This window comes from Pundamilia nyererei, unplaced genomic scaffold (assembly GCF_000239375.1).
Source record: "Pundamilia nyererei isolate P.nyererei 1_Seehausen unplaced genomic scaffold, PunNye1.0 scaffold00322, whole genome shotgun sequence".
NCBI classification, from domain to species: Eukaryota; Metazoa; Chordata; class Actinopteri; order Cichliformes; family Cichlidae; genus Pundamilia; species Pundamilia nyererei.
Genome location: NW_005187723.1, coordinates 479,222 through 499,060, shown reverse-complemented (window position 1 = coordinate 499,060; position 19,839 = coordinate 479,222). Strand labels below are relative to the sequence as shown.

Below are 19,839 nucleotides of genomic sequence, written 5' to 3'. Positions count from 1 at the left end.
TCCTTTAGGCAGTGTCCCTGACAGATTAAATTTAGGCATTTTTAATTTCCCAGAAGGAGCATTAACACCCCAATCTGGACCATGAAGCTCTGGCATTTTAACTTTGCCTGATGGCAAGTCCAAGTTGGCATTTGGTTTATCCATTTTCAGCTTTGGGGCTTTGAGGTCAATGTTTGGCATGTTTATGTCAGGTGCATTTAGTTTTAAATTTGACCCTCTAGGCAGTGTACCTGAAAGCTGTCCATTGGGTCCATCCAAGTCTCCATTCAAACCAGGAACCTGAATGACTGGTAAGTCAAATTTGGGCATTCTAAACGTTGGAGCCTTGTATTTTCCAGATGGACCTTTAATACTAACTGATGGAGCATCAGTGGCCCAATTTTCACCCTTAAGGTCAGCTTTGGGAATGTTTGCATCAGGTGCAGACATGCCACCTTTTAGTTTTGATGTTTTCAATCTTAGGTCAGGTGTTTTAACATCAGCGTCACTTTTGAGCATGCCAGATTGAGCATCCAAATCTAAATCAGGAGATTTAAGAGAAATCCTTGGTTTCTTGTGTGACATCTTGATTTCACTTAAAGGCATGTCAGAGTCTGTCCCACTGATATCTGGTTTTGATACATTAATACCCAACATTCCTTGCTCTGAATCAGGTGATATCCCAGACAGCCTAAGCTTGGGTGATTTTACATAACTGGTAGAATCATCCAAATTTAGATCTGGGTTTTTCAGTCTCTTGGAATAATTTAGACTGAGTTTCCCTGGTGTGCCTTCATGCTTAACATCACATTCTGGACCACTAAAAAAAGATCCTGAGTGGCCCAGATCTGGCAGTTTAAATGTAGGCATTTTGAATTCCTGGTTTCTTCCTTCAATGGCCACTTTGGGAACGCTGGAATTAACAGATGGACCACAGAAACTTCTGCCATCAAGGTCTATCCCCATTTCAGGGGTAGAAATGTTTGAACCTTTTAGGCCTACATCTACTTCTGGAACTTCAAGTCCAATTTGAGGATTTTCAAGATTTCGCATTGCATTGTCAAATGATGGGTGGTCAGTATTTTGCAATTGCATACAAGATGTAGTGCTGATATTTGGGTCTTCTGGTAAGTATAGATCTGGACATCTGGCACCGATTTTGAATCTTGGAACCTGAGCTTCACTTAGATTAGTCCCATTCAAGCCAAGACCTAGCGGTGGAAGATTCAGATTGCTGCCATCTGTTAAGCTTCCCTCATAAGAGTGTGAATCAGCATTAGCATCTGTGATTAAAGTCTTGGATTTCAGAAGTCCAAAGTCAACTCCAAGGCGAGGCAGCCCCATGTCATTTCTTTGGTTGACCTTGGATGAGCTTTGTACAGGTGGTTTGGCAGTAAACTCCCCATTCACGTAGCCCCCTTCAACACTGGGTCCATCATCCATCAAAAACTTCTTGATTTTGGTGTTGTACAGTTTGTTGTAGGAATCCGTCAGCATCTGGAAACAGTGAGAAGTTGGTGATTGGAATGCAACTATAACATGAGAGTTTGTGTTGTAACAGATGGGAGATAATTATTAATTATCAATTGTCATCATCATCATCATCACTATTTAATTTGAGTACCAAATTCTTTTGTTTTGTTTTTTTGCATCCAGCATTAAATGTATCTGCATCAGAAAATGTAAACAATTGTGAACTGTGTTCCACTGTTGCATAAACATACTGAAACTAATATAATTACTAATCCTTTATTTTTAATTGATATTATCTGCATTTAACCTACAGCCCCAGGACCCTTGGTACACTGGTCCAGATTGTCAAGGCTCTTGCTCCGGTTGCTTCGAGTGAGGACTTGAACTTTATCATCAAATGGCTCCATCAGCTTCAGTACTTTTGACACCTCTTCTTTGGACAGTTGATCAAAATTGATTGTTGCCCCCAGAATTTCATCCCCTGAAAAAGACAAATAAAGTTCTTGCACAAAAAAATATCTTGTTCGAGAACATGCTTGACTGTGAGCAAATAATACTGTATATCCTTCAAGGGCAGTTTTAGTACTTTAAACCTGGCCTGATCTTGACCTAGAACAGCGGTCAGCAACCTTTAACACCCAAAGAGCCATTTGGACCCAGTTTCCAAAGAAAAGAAAACACTGGGAGCCGCAAATACTTTTTGACATCTAAAATGAAGATAACACTGTTATTGTTTTTTACCTTTATGCTTTGTATAAACACCTAAAGCGTGTTGCTCATGAAATCCATGAAGTGCTACAGAGAAAATTACATTTTATTTATGTAATGAACACATTTTGACCTTTTAAAAAATATAACAAAAAGGAAAGGCACCTAGTTGAAGGTCTATTTTAAATGAATTAAAAAGCTGAAGTTAAATTATTCATATACTAAACAAAAACTGTAGTGAGCCGTCATCCTTATATCACCTTTATATCACAGCTGCCATTTCGCAGCCTGTAGCGGAGCCTTGACCTGAATTTTAAAAATAATTGGAAAAAAAAAATCACTTAACTGCCTCAAAAATGAAAAATAAATATTTCCAAAATATCTGCATAAATATTTATTTTACGTGGTTAATGTGTGTGGCAGGGCGTAGTCTGCAGTGCCACTGCAGGGGAGGTGGACGGACCTGAGCGGCTTCCACAATCAAGCCTCGCCTGTTTAAAGTCTGTGCTCTCTCTGCTGTTGTGTTGGTATGTGTCAGGCTGTGAGCTGGAAAGCTACAGCTGGCTGTTTGGCTACAGCAACCATGTGTGAAAAGTGGTCAATAAAGCAAAAAGCATGTACATGCAAACATCGTCGGGTCTGCCGTTGTATGTTTACAATGGGACTGTGATGGGATCAGGGACTTCAGGTCCAAACCGTCTACGCACAGCGTCTGCAAATCAGGGCTGTACGAAGTCACTTCATCTTTACGCAGGACTGTAAGCTGTCCTCTTTGAGGCGTGAGCGGTGTTTGTTTTTACCATAGCTCATGGTGGAGAATAGCTGCTCACATACGTATGTGGATCCGAAGATCCATAATTGGCCTGCCTGGGGTTGAAAGTCTCCATAAACGCACGGTATTGCTGCTGGTATGCCTTACGCGAGTGTGACGCTTATTTTGAGCAATAAAAAAATAACAGCATATCATTTTATTTTTATATTTCAAGATCACAATAATCTTCTAATTTAGAACTACAAGTTAAAAAAGAACGAACACAAATAAAATACATTTCAGTTAAATACTTATAATTTTTTTCCAAACCACGTGGAGCCGCAGTATAAATACTAAAGAGCTGCATGTTGCCGACCCCTGACCTGGAAGATCAGGCCTCCTATAACGATTTAATATATAGTGGTAACACAGCACTTAAATGTACAATAGTTTCCTTGAATTTAAGGTGTGTTCTTTTTAGGAACAACTATTTTATTTCTTGTTTTCAAAAAGTCAAAAACAATACGAAGAGAAGTTTCAATAGGATGTCAAGATTCATACCTTCCTTTAGTCCTTTGCCGGATGAGACATTGTTGATACTGGAAATGACCACCCCTCCCTCCTCTAACTGCTCCAAGGTCAGGGCTTCAGAGAGGCTTCTTCCCCTGCGATGTGAAGGCTGCAACTAAAAGCAACATTATTGTAAACTGAACAGAAGAATTACTCCTCTAAAGTAGACAATTTAAAACAAAATATTCAATTCTGTATATATGAGCATTTTAGGAAGAATTAAAACAATATGTAAACGTTTCATACCATGACTCTTGTGGTTTTCTCACTATTGCACTGAGAAATCCAGGTTGACTAAGCCTGTAAAAGAACAAATAATATACAGTTAACAGACTTTGATTAACAGATTAAGGGAGCAAGTAAAACAAATGGCAAACTGTTCATGTATTTTCCTTAAAGTAGAGCATTAAACCAGTCAGCTACAACATTAAAATGGAATGAATTCCGCCCCTCTAAAAGATTTTTACTATACATACTAAATGTAAAAAATCTTAAGGCTTTGAGGAAGACTGTATCCATTTTTGTACATACTGTACTGTACTGTATGTGCTTAGAGAAGTGGCACCCAGGTGAGTCAGCAGATGCATCTTTCAGGTATTCAAACTATGGCTTTGAAACTGTTAGCTCATCATTAAGGAAAAACTAGAACAGGTTTTTCAAGACTGTTTTCTTTTTGCAAGAACACAAAGCCCAAGCAGCCACACCCACTGCTTCCTAACACAATGACACAAGAACACAGAAAGGCCTCCTGTGAATCCAACACAGTATGATCTATGGGTTTTTATAATTCCACACATTAATAGAAAATGTGAAATAAATGTCCACGCAAATGTCTCCGCAACCTCAGTGTACTATTGCTGAACAGCAACAACATAAAGAGTGATCAGGCAACAGGTATTACATGGACATGTCAATAATTATCTCAGGACTGTTAAAATACATAAAATGTTAAAACAACATGATAGTTGGCAATAGACTCTTTTTATTTTTCAAGTGAAATCATATTAAGGTACAATAATATACATAATTTATGTTTGTATGATGTTTAAATTGAAAAACAATTAGCAAAAATGTAACCATTAGACATGTAAACAACTCCAATCAAACATCTCCTCATGAGGATTTTATCCTTCGCTAGCATGAAAAGACGAAACTTTCAGCATTTAGCAGGTATCATGCACAACTTCAAATGGCATTTGATTAAAGGACGCCACTGATATACTATTCAGTTACATATTAAACATTTTACAAGTAAGCCAAAGTGCACATGCCTTTGTTGAGTCCCAATTAGAAGAATGAACTACAGTGCTAATATTTAACAATCCTCAGATAACGTATAATTTCTAATTATAAAAAAGTGAAAACATCAAGATACAGAACAATGATGACCAGACATGTTCTTTCAAAAAAAAAAAAAAACATTTTGTGAGGTGTTTTTTTTTCTTGAGAGGTTTATTGAAAGATTTACTAATGTCATAAAGAAAAGTAATGCCTTTCAAAAGAAAAAAAAGATGCTTGTTTAGCTGCAAAAATAAAATAAACCTGAAGACAGACTGAATGGTATATGGTGAAATGGTGCCAGGTGAAAAGCTGAAATGCAACCCATTACCACGACGCATGAAACCTGCTAGTGAAAAGTAAATTTAAGAAACTGAGCTTACCTCAGCATGCATATGCCTGCTGTGGTGTTGGAGTCGTGCCGTAAAGTTTCCCCACAGAGTCACCAGTCCATGCTATTTCCACTGAAGGGTGAGAATGAGGATATACAGTGCAGTCAGGTGGACATATACTCAACCTGAAGCAGCCAAACAGGTTCCATTTTAAAGAGCCATTAACTGTCAACAGACACAAACATGCGTTTTTGCATCATACGCCCTCATGAAACTTTCACACACCTTGACTACCACATGCCTCTGGCTCGCTGCATATAAACACAAATACACACGACAACAGACAAGAGTAAAACTTCAGTGTCTGACCCACGTGTCTGTCACACAGCTGCACATTTCTTCCTAGAAAGCAAACAGATAGAGTATGCACGCATGTTAAAGCTAGCATTACGGTTGATTCCTGATTTTAAGGGACCAAAATACAAAATAAAAAAACAAACACTCCCCCTGACAACTTGATAAGTGTGGTAAGAAAAATTCTGACCTGAGCCAAGGGAGCGGCAGGCGTTCACCGTGTGAGTCACACTGATTAGTCACTTGTTGGGGACAAAGACTGTTGTCTGATTCAATCTGGATTGAAAGAAAAGAGAGCTCAGTTGCATTCACAGAATTATATAATCCTACCTGAAAGGGTACAGCTGCAGCTCCATATGGGCTCTGACTGTACAGTGTTTTTAATTGTTCTCAGGCAAATCTGGTGAATGAACTCAACATACATGTTTAATAATCAATATCATTTTTATTACCAACAAATTTTTTACATTACAGCTGTTGACAAGCCAAGAAAAACAAAAAACAAAAATCACTCCTGTCAAAATATACTCACCTGCAACTAAGCATACAAACATCACAATCACAACATTTAGATAAACTTTTTTTTATTAATACTTGAATCTAAATTTGATTTACAGCTCACATTAAAGCTCAATTTCATCAATTTAAATGATTCATGCTATCCTCCCTTAATTGTTTGACTGACAAATGTTTTATTATTCAGGTTGTCAGTTGCTCTTTGTCTTGGTCTTACATTAAAGTAAAATGCACTTGAAAATACAATTCATGAGATGAAGGGGATCAATTTATGACACATACAGATATACTAATATGATGATCAGCATGTGGTTATTTGATCAATGTCATATGTCTGAAAAGTCTGACGTTGATGCCAAAAAAATAAAATGTGTCAAAAAATAAAGTCAGATTGCTTTAAAACAGTACATATAAAGAGAGGCAAACACACCCCAGGCTGAGTTCTTTGCCTGCAGCAAGCCTGAATCGTTTTTGTAGTCTGTTGAATGACAGTAAATCATTGACAGAGAAGTAAAGTAAAAGACTCTGTCTGGTCATAAAAAGCCTGCATGCTTCTTCATAATAAAAAAAAACAAAACACTGAGAAACTGGATTTTGTGTTTTCTTTGCACAGATGGTTAACATTAAAAGAGTAAAAAAAAGAAAACAGGATATAATGATAAAACAGAACAAACAGGAGTTGGATAAATTAAAACCAACTGTTTTGTGGCAGAGCTTTTCTCTTCAGTGTAGTTCTAAGATCTAATAAACCACCAACAGCCCTGTGCAGAAGAAAACTTACAATAAATGTTTTATATATATCTCATGAGACTTATATACTTTATATTAAGTCTCATACAATGTTGACCTCATTCAAGTGACCCTGTATTTTCTACACTATAAGAATTAAGAAAACACAAATTATGACGACTGCTATGATTACTGTTCCTGCTATTATTGTAAATGGTACTAGAAAATGTGTAATTCTATGAAATAGTACTTCCATAAGAACACAGTCACATCCATTTATAATCATCATCTTTGAAAGAAAGTAAAAAGTTTGGATGTGTTTCCTTGCAGACAAGAGGAAGAAACAGCAACTTCATGTTAGTTCCACAGATGAGGATTCACAATACTTTGATACATCTACTCTCATTTAAATCTACAAAATATGAAGCACTTTACCTTCCATATTCATGTTGAACTTGGCAGATACAGAATCAGGTACTATTCAGTGTGTGAATGTGTGTGTGAATGGGTGGATGACTGGACATGTAAAGCGCTTTGGGGTCCTTAGGGACTAGTAAAGCGCTATATAAATACAGGCCATTTACCATTTACCATTCAAATAAAATTCCTCATAGCCCTTACAGGTCTTGCAGCATTTTAAAAAAAATTTCAATAAAATGTTTTTTTAAATAAAATTCTAAAAATAAGACATTTCTGTATTGTTGAACTGTGAATGTTTCTTATTTTCAGGTCTCTCTTTTTATCTAAAGCACTCAACGACTGACTGAACTCTCTTTATATATTCAAAGATGATTCATAAAATGCTCCACATATCATTTGCTTCAAATGAATCCAAAACAAGATTATAAAGTCATAATTTCATATATTTAGACATTTTTTTCTACTCAGATTGCTACTGTAATCCCACTGCAACATGTCTTCTACAGCAGCGGTCCCCAACCTTTTTTGCGCCACCGACCGGTTTATGCCCGACAATATTTTCATGGACCGGCCTTTAAGGTGTCGCGGATAAATACAACAAAATAAAACTAGTACAGGTACCAAAAAAAGAAGATTTATTCATAACACGCGTGAAAAGACCCAGGAAAACTGAGTTAACGATAAAAACGATAACAAAATAACGCTGAAAACCGATAAAACCCTGAAAACCATACATTTCACACCTGAGCCTCAACTCTCACGGCCCGGTACCGGTCCGAGGCCCGGGGGTTGGGGACCGCTGTTCTACAGAGTGGTGTTTTGTTATAACACATCAATGTTTAGTGGCTTGTGGTAAGACCAGATCTAGGGCCAGGTATTTATGTTCATAATTCACATAAGTGCAAGCAGACATGATGTCTTATTTCATCAAACACAGGCAGTTGTTCTGAATAAACACAAAATTACTCCTGACAAGTTTACACGAGTCATTTACATATGGTGACGAACATTTCTGGCTGTCTGTCTAAATTAGGATTCAAATATAACAATAACAAAGTGTAAAAAGTAGCAGCTATTATACCAAATGGATTTGACTAATTCCCCTTATTTTAAGCTACTGTTTGTTTTTTTAATTTTCGTGACTGCTGACTTTGAAACCGAAGTTGGACATCCGAGACTTGAAACGATGGTTCTCAGCTATAAAAATGATGGAGTGCCACCCCTGGGTTCTGAATGAGCTGATGCCCCAAGTACAGAGTTTAAAGAATCAAAGTCTTGATGTTAAGTGAATGAACAAAGGAGCGGGAGATTTACAGACGGATTAATGAATTGTCTCCGGTGATGTGGTCTGAAAAAGATGGCAGATACAAGCAGCAGAAGGATATCTGAGCTGAGCTGATAAAGTGAGGATGGATTGGAGTGGAGCTGCTACTTCAGCACATCTAAAGGAGCCAGTTGAGGTGGTCTTGGGTACTTCCTGATTGAGGAGACTTAAGGGCAGACCCAGAACATGCTAGAGACATTATGTTTCTCAAGTGGCCAGTGAACTCCTTGGTGACCACTGGAAGAGTTGGGGGAGGGCTGTGTAGTTGTCTTGATTCAAGAATATGGCATAAATTCAATGAATGCTGTTTATGCATTAGAATAATCACATTTCCAAACAGCCTCGCTTTTGAGTCCAAGCTGTCCGTTCCTAATGAGTTTTTGCTCAAAGTCTGCAACTCTTCTCTGCATCAACTCAAAGCAGCAAGTTGTCTGTAAATGTGTCTGATCATCTCACTGTCCCTGATCACCCGCCAGTCTGTGAAAGATGGAGTTATCAGCTTGGCAGAGAGACACGGGACTGTCAAACTCCACCACCTTCCCAGCATGCATCACTAGCACACGGTCACAGTCCATGATGGTGTTGATCCTAATGTGAGACAGGCACACAAAACACAAAAAGGTGTTTCATTCAGAAAATAAAAAGCAGGAAGTTTTAGACTACAGTTGTAAAATAACATTCTGAAATGTGCTTTAGTGCAGGACATGAACACATGCAGTCACCTGTGGGCAATAGTGAGCACAGTCTTGTCCTGAAACTTCTCTCTAATGGTCTGCTGCAGGAGTTTGTCTGTCTTATGATCCACGCTGGCAGTGGCTTCATCAATACACAGGACCTAAATGACAACAAAAACATTTATTGGAAAAATGTTTTGCTTTATTTGTTTGAGCAATCACGCTAAAATATTTTGTTCTCAGTAAATATAAATAAATAAATGTCTGGAAATACAAAGTTAGTCGGTCTTCTTTGCAGTAATGTAGAAGCATAACATTCACAAAGCTTTTGCAAATACCTTCTCCTGTACGCAGTCTCTTACAACCTACTTCCTTGTGAACAGGCGAAGGCGTGTCACATAATTAGAGCTAATCAAACCTGTACAGTTTGTTCTTTGTTTACAGCCTCATACTGTCACTGATGTCACAGAGAAAGCCACAGACTATTTTTCACCCTGTATTGTAATTCTGTTGCACCCTCTCACCATCAGTGTCAGTCACTCGAGAGGAAATTTACCGTCTCTGACAGTGGTCGGAGACGACGTGTGTCGTCGGTACAGTGTAATGGTAAAGCTGCAAAACTCACCTTGGCTTGCGTCAACAGAGCTCTGGCCAAACACAGCAGCTGCTTCTGTCCTGCAGAGAAGAATCTTCCTCTTTCTCCCACCTCAGCATCCAGACCACCTGACATTCACGAAAACACACACAAAAGGCATGAGAGGCAGCATGAATCTGTCATCATCTACATCTTCATGTTGATGATCTTCATGTAGTAGCAGCTCCATTTCATGCAAATTTGAACCTTTATTTTAGGCTTTTATGATAAATGGCCCATAAAGTAAACAGGATTAATACAAAGATAACAGAGGAGGAAAGAGAACTCAAAGATAATAATGTTAGGTTCTGAAACACAGTCATCAGTTATCAAAGTATGTTTGCCAGCCGTTGGTCAGTGGATCCTTAGATTTATTCTGTGGTACAAAAAAATACTTTCGATCATCCAGCGTGTTGACTCAAGAACCATTTTCCCAGTGCAAGTAGGTAAGAACCATTTTGTAACTGAAGCAGACAGTCATGTGAGCAGACAGGAATGGAAAAGGGTGGCGTCAAAGGTGCCAAGCAGACACACCTTTGTAACAAAAAAGACAAAACACTGCAATTCTTCTGCTCTCTGTTAAATCACTGGGTCAAACACACTTTTGTAAATAACTCTCACCCATTCTGCTGACCACAGTGCTGAGGTGGCACTGCTCCAGGACGTCCAGCAGCTCCAGCTCCAAGTGTCGCCCACAGGGGTCCAGATTCTCTCTGACTGTGCCACTGAAAAGGAAGGGGTCCTGAGGAATAATGGCCAACCTGGACCTGCAGAGGGCAACAACAGCACATAAGTCAACTTGTCTCCCACTGATTTTATTATATTATAAAGTACATTATGTTAGTAATTTATCTTCTAAAATGTGTTAGAGCACAGTTTTCATGTAACTCTTATCCAATACCAATAAAGAACTCAATTCAAATGTACCTGAGTTGAACTAGGCCCACAGTGGTGATATCCAGCTGATCCAGGAGAATCTGACCCTGGCTGAGCTCCACCATCCGAAACAGGGCCAAGAATATCGTGGACTTGCCAGATCCTGTACGTCCCACAATGCCTATTTTCTCTCCAGGTCGCACCATGAGGCTCACTCCATCCAGGGCATTAGGAAGACCATCCCTGTAGGTCAAAGCCACATTCCGAAACTCCAAACAACCGTGCTCAGGCCATGAGGGGGACAGCTGAGGTCAGAAACAGAGAGGGTAAAATGTAAATAGTACTCCAAGAAATTTAAAACGTGTGACTGAGTCCATAAACACGTTAGAAACGACACTTGATTTATGGTATCATAAAAAAGAAGGGCCGTTTTCCAAAGATTTCTTTACAACAACCCATATTTTTTTAAAGCAGAGAGACTGCCCTCTGCTGGGCAATAGAAAAATATACATGTTAAAGTACTTTGTGTTGGCTTTTGTTTCAATTGACAAAAAAAAGATGCCACGTCCATCTTTATTTAAATATGTAAATAGGTGTGCAAATGTTTACATATGTTATTAATATATATATTAATATATATGTAAATTGTGTCTTGTGATCTTTTCCTCTGACTTTCAGGTTTGGACTAAAAAGTAAGATACATTCTGTGAAGACAGCTGTGAGGTAAAGCCAGGAGCTCTGATAAAGCTTTAGTGTAACCCACTGTTGTTATGTTAATATCAATATCCAGTGCACCCGACCTCTGTATTCTGATGCTGTGGTTCAATGGGCAGTCCAGTGGAATATTCCTCTGTTCGTTCCACGCTCACCAGCTGCATTTCAGTCTGCGTGAAGCTGAATATGAGGCCAGATAGCAGCTGTGTGATAGACAAAGCGTAGGACAGGGACAGACCCACCAGACCTGATAGGAAAACCGGCACACACACAGTCTTACTCAATGGCTCCTACGGTCATTAAACACGCACAGCCTGCAAATTCTTCTGCTGTCTTACCTGGATCAACAGAATTAAGCTGGTGCTGAACAACAGCTATCACCCCAAGGCCTGTCACCACAGCGATACCAATCAGCTGCAGACGGATGTCCAGCCACTGCCCTGCAGCGTAGCTAAGAAACAAACAGCGTTGGTTCTGCTCCAAACGCCTGGCGTTCTCCTCCTCAAACCTGAAACAGCAGAAAAATGTCCCTGCGGTTTAGCTGTTTCTTTAGTCCCTATACCTAATATATTTTATTAATATTAACACTTCCTGTCACCTATGTTCAAGAGAATTTAAATTAATTTTATGTCCTGTGCAAGATAAAGTTAACAACTATTACTTATTTTCACATACATTTATCTAATCACTGAAAACTCTGTTTCCGTGTCACTCACCTGGCAGAGTTGCCACTGGCCCGGATCGTTCCCAGTCCAGTCAGTGTCTCTGAAAAATGCGAGTAGATTGGTGACAGAGTGAGGCTGCTGAGGCGCTTCAGCTCTCGAGATGTGTGTCTATAGAAGTGCTGTGTGCGGTAGTACAGCAGACCCAGGGGAAGCAGGGCCACCAGGACCCAGGGCAGGCCGTAACTTATCACCACCAGCATGCCGAGCAAGCCAAAAATGTTGGCCAGTAAGATGTTCAAGACAAACGGCAGGCTGTCGTCCACGCTGTACAAGTCTGAGGAAAAACGGTTGAGAATTCGGCCCAAAGGAGTGGTATCGAAGAACGCCATAGTGGTCTGGATGGACACGCAAACAAGACATTTTTTTAATATTTTTTGCTAAGTGGGAATTACTCATGTCACTCACACTTAAAGTGTTTTCCTCTCTCATTATGCATTTGCATTTTTCTTTAAAGAATCTTGTGAACTATAACAATTGCAGATGCAATTGTGATCTGTAGTAAGAGAAGGGAACAGGTAGAAGACAGTCTGGAGAGGTGGAGGTACACACTGGAGAAAAGAGAAATAAAAGTCAGTAGAAGAAAGAAGTATGTGTGTGAATGAGAGGAAGACAGGTGGAAACGTGAACATGCAAGAGGAAGAGACAGTGAGGGGAGATGAGTTTGAATATCTAAGGTCAAGCATCAGAGAGTGTTCAAGAGAGGTGAAGAGGACAGCGTAGGCAGGGTGGAGTGGGTGAAGACGAGCACGCAGGGTGATTTGTGACAGAAGAATAGCAGGAAAAGTGAAAGGGAAGGTTTACAAGATTATAGTGAGACCTGCTATGATGTATGGTTTGGAGACAGTAAAAATAAATAAAATAAAATCCTTATTATATATGTATTTAAAACTACCTAGCACATCAGAAGGATTGGCATTAAGTAGATAACATAGGCAGTGTGAGCATACCTCTTCCTGTTAATGAACATCTACTCAGCACGTCTGATGTCTCACACTGCTAACCCTTCAGTCACCACCCTGTTTCTCCAACCTTCAGCTATTTTTGCCAGACATGAAAAGCACTCAATCTGCTATGCTGACTGCTGACATACCTTAAAGACTTGATTCAGAAGTCTGTTGTGGATGGCAGAAGCAGCACACATTACTCCATAGGCAAAGAGGAAGGCACGGAGCGCGGTGAACACGGTGTTGGCCACAGCAATGGAGCCGTAGACCGTCAGGTAAAACTTAACATCTGCATCGATGTCGTTCGAGAGGAACGTGTAGTCAGAGGGCACTGAAGATCTGGATGGGTAGAGGTGAATATCTGATTTTAGTCAAAAGACTGAAGTAAGACAGGAAGAAGTCAAAGTTTAAATCACAGTACTAAAAGCAGTTTTTATTTTCATTCTTCAAAATAAAAGATAAACTTTGTGTTTAACATAATAATAGAAAATGTAATGGCAAAGTCTTTACATCTGTACCTTTTAAAAATAATATATAAATGAAATTTTAAAAGAAATCATCATTATCTCACGGCTGAACTGCATGTTATTATTATAGCATGTGCTCTTTTAAAATTGGTTACAAATTTTGTGTTTTAAAGTTTATTCTGGAACAATGATAGCAAGACATCTTGGTTGTGTTACCATTCACAGAATCTTTTTCAAAATGTTGCCAATTGGTCAACTCACATGAGCCTTCCAGGTGAGAAAAGCAGCAGATGAGGTGAGCTGAAGGCAGGTAACGAAGAATCATTATTCCCAGTGGAACCATTGTGTTTTAGCTCAGAGATCCAGTAGGACAGCCACCAGTCAGACACATTTTTAGATGCTGATTTACACACAAACACACACACAAAGTTCTTATTAAATTAGAAATGAATTTAAAGCCAGAAGACAGTAATTATTTTTTCTTTTGGGGACAAAATACCCTGAAGCCTGCTTTAAACAATAATCCTATATCGCCCAAGTATCATACAGGTCGCCTGGACTTATTTTGTAATTTTGGCAGTAAAATTAAAAAATAATTCTCATCTTTAAAAGATGAAAAAATGTTGACCACAGAGAGACAATCTTGGAGGTGATGTTTCTGAAAAAATTGCTAAGCGTCCCCAGTGTACAAAGATCATAAAAAGCATTCCAAACCTTGCATGAGGAGCAGAGAGACTAAGACGCAGGAGGCCAGTACTCCACCCACAGCGGCCCAGTAGGTCTGGTAAACTCTCCATGCCAGCCTGCCCACCTGTTTCTGCTCTGCCCCCGAGAGGTCAGGATCATTATCCACATGTAGCTCAGGCAATGAACTCATTTCCCCTTCAACCTGCTCCACGCCATCTGCTCACAATCAACAGGGGCCAAACCAAAAGGATTATAAGAGTCCCAGAAAGAAGAGCTGAATTTTGGATTTGTTGAGATTTTGTTGAGATATTGCTATTGAAGAAGAAGATGACAACAATGGGAACTCTGGACTTGTAAGAGATTATACATGCGCCACTGTTTTAATACCTGAGTTTTTGTTTGTCATAATGTGAGGTGAACACACCTTTCTCTTTTGTGTTGCGGTTGTTCTTCTGCTTTTTCTGGACTGCATCCACCAAAGGAAGGACTTCTGCTGGTGTCCCTGTTTAACACAGAAGAATAGAAAGGCCTTTTATTCCACAGATGTTCCACCTTATAATAATAATAATGGATTGGATTTTATACAGCGCTTTTCAAGGCACCCAAAGCGCTTTATGCCACTATTCATTCACTCTCACATTCACACACTGGTGGAGGCAGCTACAGTTGTAGCCACAGCTGCCCTGGGGCAGACTAACAGAAGCTGGCCAACACCAGTAGGTGGTAGGGTAAAGTGTCTTGCACAAGGACACAATGACCAGGACAGAGAGCCTGGGGATCGAACCAGCGACCTTCCGGTTACAGATGCGCTTCCCAACTCCCTGAGCCACTTACAAGTTGATGCTCTTCTTGCATGTAATGCTAAACTAATAAAGTGAGCTCAATATAAACAACTAGACAAAACAAAAAAGCCATGACGCCTTTTAATAAATGTCCTGTATCTGTACAATAGCCGCTCTTTTTTTTTTACTTGGCATATGGACACCTTATACAAGACAACATGGCACTCTAAGAATTACAAATAAAAATCAAAGTCTGAGATGCTAAAGATGGCGGTTGTCCCACCTCGTTACCCAAAAGCCAATCAACAGTTTAGGTATAAAGCATATTAGCCAATCACATTATTCTGTGGATAAATGTACACTTCAGCTATGTGGAGGCAGACATCTTTTTCTACTTGTTATTGTTCTACAGATGTAGAGATGTGTACTTTTTTTCAATTATATTTTGCCTAAGTGCATATAGAACATTGATTTTAATTTGGCATGAGCAGTTAGTGGTGAAGCTGTAATATGGTGAAACTATGCACATGCACAAGCATAACCTGTGGGATGAAAAATGCTTTTCCGAACTGTATTTTGGAGCAAACATGCAAAAGTTGTTGGGATTTTTTGTATTTGACTGCCACTTCTATTGCATGCAGTTTCTATGACCCACTGATGACAATTGTGAGTTATGACTTTCTCCCCATCCATTTTGATGGAAACTTCAAAATAACTTAAGCTGCTGATCTGTGACATTTGTTTCTAAAAGGACTTTAAATCATTTAGAAGTTACATTTATACAAATGTCACCAAGATTTAAAGCAGACTTCAGTTTCTACCTGTTTTGACGATTGCTCCATTGTCCATGAGGACAACCACATCAGCTTTGTCCACAAACTCTATGCGGTGTGTGCAAAGGATTCTGGTCTTCCCTCTGAGGAGCTCCATGATACATTTCTTCATAAGGTGTTCAGCCACATCTGCATCCACTGCTGCCAGTGGATCATCGAGGAGGTAGATATCTTTGTCCTGCAGGAGAAGCAGAAAAAAGGAAGGGGAGGCAACATCACATTACACAAGCATATTACATATAAACAGCTTTTTATGGCTTTGTAACTATTTGTTACAAGAAACTGTTAACATGCAGTTCCCTCAAACAAAATTAAAAGCTCTGAACGTTTACCTGATAGCTTTCAGTTTTTATCAATCTGTGCAACAGAAGGAAAAATATAATTCCAATATCATTTATCCTTGTTTACTGCAGCCTAACTCATTTATTTTGTAAAACCTCCTCTGTGCCTCTTAGAGTGTGAAGCAGATGGCTGGATTGTGCTGAAGACTCACCATGTAAACAGCTCTAGCAAGAGCCAGCCGGGCCTTCTGTCCTCCACTCAGAGTCACTCCGTTCTCACCCACTTCAGTCTTGTCACCATTTGGCAAAACCTGCAGGTGCAGAAACAGAGCAACCAAAGCCCTGAAAACCAATTTATTTAACATTTTAAACAATCCCAGAAACTCCATGCAAAGCACAGTGAAATCAGTGTGAAGAAACGTAAACAATAACATTGTCACAATCGTACATTGAGGTCATCTGAGAGGGCGCAGGCCTTGATCACAGCCTGGTAGAAGGCAGCATCGTAGTCTCTGCCAAACAAGATGTTGTCTCGTACTGATGCATGCTGGATCCACGGTTCCTGTGAGGCCAAACCAAAGCCAACCTCCCTGTCTGCAACATAGAGCACTCCAGTCAGCCTGCAGAGACAAGTGGAAGATGGATAGACCTTAGTCACACATTATTAATCCCAGGTTGTGTCAGTGCACTTAAAAACACTAAAACCAGATTCACTATTGATTTTATTGACTTTTTTGGTTCCAACTAAGATGAAAAATATCATCTAGAGCAGCATAAAGCCCCTGACTGCCTATTAATCACCTAAGCAAACCTTTTCATATTGGGAAAGGGAATATTGATGACTCGACAACATTCTTCATATGTAAATTAAGTCATAAGTGATAATATTTTCAATAAAAGTTTCATAAGCTGTGTACCTATTAAGTTCTCCAGTCAGAGCAGCCAATAAGGAGCTCTTTCCACAGCCGACCTTCCCAACCACGACAACCAGAGAGCCCTGAGCCAGACAGAAGACAGCAGATGTCATGTCTGTACTAAGTCAGCTCCAAACACCTACTGTTAAAACATTTTGGTGTCAATGCGTTTTTGCAATTTAAATATTCATATACAATTTTAGGGTGTTGAATACTGAGCTTATATCACTGACAGGAGACGATGAATTTCCAACTATTGGGATTGTTTTAAAGCACAATCCCAATAGTTGCTTGTACCTTGGTTATGTTTAAATTGAGACTGTGCAGCTGCAGGCTTCCTTTAGCTCCTCCAGACTCTTCCTCTTCGTTTGGACTGCTGGGTTCCTGCCATGAAAATGATCCCTGGCTCAAAAGGACAGATGTCTGGCTGTCTTCTGGAGACACTGGGCACAGATGTGGTATTTCAGCACAAGAGAAACATTACATAGATTTAAAAAAGCAAGTTTGGCTGATGAACTATGTACTAGGGATGCAACGTTAGCAATTTTTTTCAAACCGATACGATACCGGATCTGAGTACTTGCCGATACAGAGTACAAAAACCGATACTTCTACCACACACACACACAAATGCAATGAATTGGAAGACAGGTTTTATTTTATTCTCTGCCGATAATAAATAATATCTTAATAAAAATGACCACAAAAAAATTTCAAGTGAAAAATAAGCACTTCTGTTAAATTATTGCAGAGTCTCCACATTGTAATTTAACAAAATATCACTGAACTATTGGCACTGTCTCGAGTTTTCGGAATAATAAATAAACACTTCTGTTTGGAATAAAAGAATACAAATTAGGTTTGAGATTAAAATAAACTTTTAAATTGTTGCAGAGTGTCCATATTGTAAACAAACAAACGAAATAACGAAAGTATTTGGCATTGACGAACGAACTCCCCATCTGCCCGTGGATCATCAGTCCACTGTGCCGTTAAACCAAGGACTGACATCGCGCACACACTGCTTGTCTTTACCTCTTTAGAAAGTTTTGGCACCATTATCTCCCTGATGTGTGGGCGGCTGGGAATTTCATATCACAGCTCGAGTATGCTGAGAAGAATCCTATGTTTTCCACGACTGGCATTGGCTGGTCATCCAGAGCGATAAAATGAGTCAGAGCCTCTGTTATTTTAACTGCCCGTGGATTTTCTCTTGACATTTTTCACCGCTTTTCCAAAACCTGAGTTAAAGTTGGCTGTTCCGGTCCACACTGCCAGTCCACGATACCAGTATCGGTATCGGTGCATCCCTACTATGTACAGTTGGGTAAAACGTTTTCTTTAGTTTCTGTGAACTTTACTCTTTGAAAAAATAGCATTTGATGCAATCACTCGAACAAATACTTGATTAAAGCAGAAAATAACCTCATCTTTAATGAGCAGAAGCTGTTCTAAACATTCATAAAAACTGCTTTTTCCTTGAATGAACAAAAAAGCACGAGGACCTGTTTCACATCAAAATCAAATACACCTCCACACAAACAAAGTAGGAAATCAAGCAGTACCCTACCCAGGGCATAGTATGCCTGCAGGTTCTGGTTGGTTAGTTTAAAGAAGCGCTGGATTCGTTCCAGAGACACTTTGGCTTCCAGGACTCCATTGAGCACCCAGGGGAAAGCATTGAGTGGGATGATCAACATTCCTACAAGGGCAAGTGTGGTAAACACCTGCATGGGATGAGAATCACATTTACAAGAATGCACTCTTAAAAACTTATCACAAGTTATATAGTCCATTGTTATATATGCATTTATACAATCATTCACATGAGAGCATAAAACTAGCTTAAAGAATTTCTAAGTTCAAAGCCACTGATATCCTTTTTTACTAGGAATACAGAAATATAGGTACAAAAAAGGTACAAAACATTTTTTCTATTCTGAGAATTATTTAATAAATTAATATATTTATCTCAGTGGCAATTTTTTTTCACCATTGTCCTTGACTGTCATTTTGGGGAATTTTTCTGATGGTCCAAATCCAATCCTGATCCTGATCATGAAGCGTGCTGAACACTTTTCTGTGCAGGATATAGATCCCCTGAAGCTCAATGTGTAATATGCAAATAAAACTGACTTGATTTTACTTGTGCCTATTGAAATAAAATAACTATTACTGCTATGAGTTGTTAGTCATTTGAACATTATTGCTCACTGTGCAGCAAATCTACCTCAACCTTTTATGGCACTTAAATAATACAAATTATTATTCTAAAGTTGTCCAATTGTAATGATTGATTAGAAAAAAGATGGGGGAAAATTTTGTTTGAAGAAGGTCTTCGATGCATTGGAGTGAGCTGGTTCAAGCAGACAACTCCAACTGTGGTACTTATGCATGTACCATGTCATCAAACACACCCTCCCTTCTCATCTCTCCCTCTGACATTTCATTTCCACTGCTGCCCTCTTTTTTTTTTTCTTTTTTTTTACTTGTTAAATACGGGACAGACTTGACTGGGGAAAAGAAAGGGGAGAAAGAAAGAGGGAAAGAAAAATAGAGGAGAAGAGGGACGGGGATAAAGGGCAAAAAACAAAAAAACAACAAAATAAGCAGACAAGAAAATACATATATCAATCACCTGTTAAGAAAGAAAAAAGAGAAAACAAGCAGAAGAAAGAAAAAAAGAGCAACATAATAACAACATCACGATGATCTATGGGAATGTAACAGTAAATACTAAATATTAAACATTATTGTGCAGTACGTAAGATCGACAGCGCACAGTGTGCTTTGAGGTAGGAGCCAAAAAGGGTGTAGTTTGTGTGTGTGAGTCCCCGTGTGCTCTCACATACACACCCGTGTGTATGTGAGAGC

The 19,839-nt window shown here is 39.2% G+C and overlaps 2 protein-coding genes across 2 annotated transcripts in view; both read right to left on the bottom strand.

The window, feature by feature from the left end:
• On the bottom strand, positions 1–5,217 carry LOC106456506 (neuroblast differentiation-associated protein AHNAK-like; the record flags this gene model as incomplete). The annotated part of the gene is made up of 5 exons (XM_013915550.1): positions 5,143–5,217; positions 3,728–3,781; positions 3,473–3,596; positions 1,764–1,933; positions 1–1,476 (listed from the first exon to the last, which is right to left on the bottom strand). Coding segments are annotated over exons 2-5 (1,773 nt in total), but the record flags the coding sequence as incomplete, so codon positions are not given.
• Positions 5,218–7,881: 2,664 nt separating this feature from the next.
• abcc10 (ATP-binding cassette, sub-family C (CFTR/MRP), member 10) overlaps positions 7,882–19,839 on the bottom strand; it is a 16,879-nt gene continuing 4,921 nt past the window's right edge. The window contains exons 6-23 of the mRNA XM_005751693.2: positions 18,536–18,692; positions 17,263–17,408; positions 16,969–17,048; positions 16,500–16,671; positions 16,264–16,362; positions 15,759–15,948; positions 14,580–14,657; positions 14,183–14,371; positions 13,730–13,868; positions 13,148–13,340; positions 12,049–12,392; positions 11,671–11,840; positions 11,419–11,579; positions 10,670–10,923; positions 10,364–10,509; positions 9,734–9,831; positions 9,157–9,269; positions 7,882–9,022 (exon numbers count right to left, since the gene is read on the bottom strand). Coding sequence (XP_005751750.1) covers positions 8,887–9,022; positions 9,157–9,269; positions 9,734–9,831; positions 10,364–10,509; positions 10,670–10,923; positions 11,419–11,579; positions 11,671–11,840; positions 12,049–12,392; positions 13,148–13,340; positions 13,730–13,868; positions 14,183–14,371; positions 14,580–14,657; positions 15,759–15,948; positions 16,264–16,362; positions 16,500–16,671; positions 16,969–17,048; positions 17,263–17,408; positions 18,536–18,692 — 2,865 coding nt within the window. The 3' untranslated portion in view covers positions 7,882–8,886. The remainder of the gene's footprint in view (positions 9,023–9,156; positions 9,270–9,733; positions 9,832–10,363; positions 10,510–10,669; positions 10,924–11,418; positions 11,580–11,670; positions 11,841–12,048; positions 12,393–13,147; positions 13,341–13,729; positions 13,869–14,182; positions 14,372–14,579; positions 14,658–15,758; positions 15,949–16,263; positions 16,363–16,499; positions 16,672–16,968; positions 17,049–17,262; positions 17,409–18,535; positions 18,693–19,839) is intronic.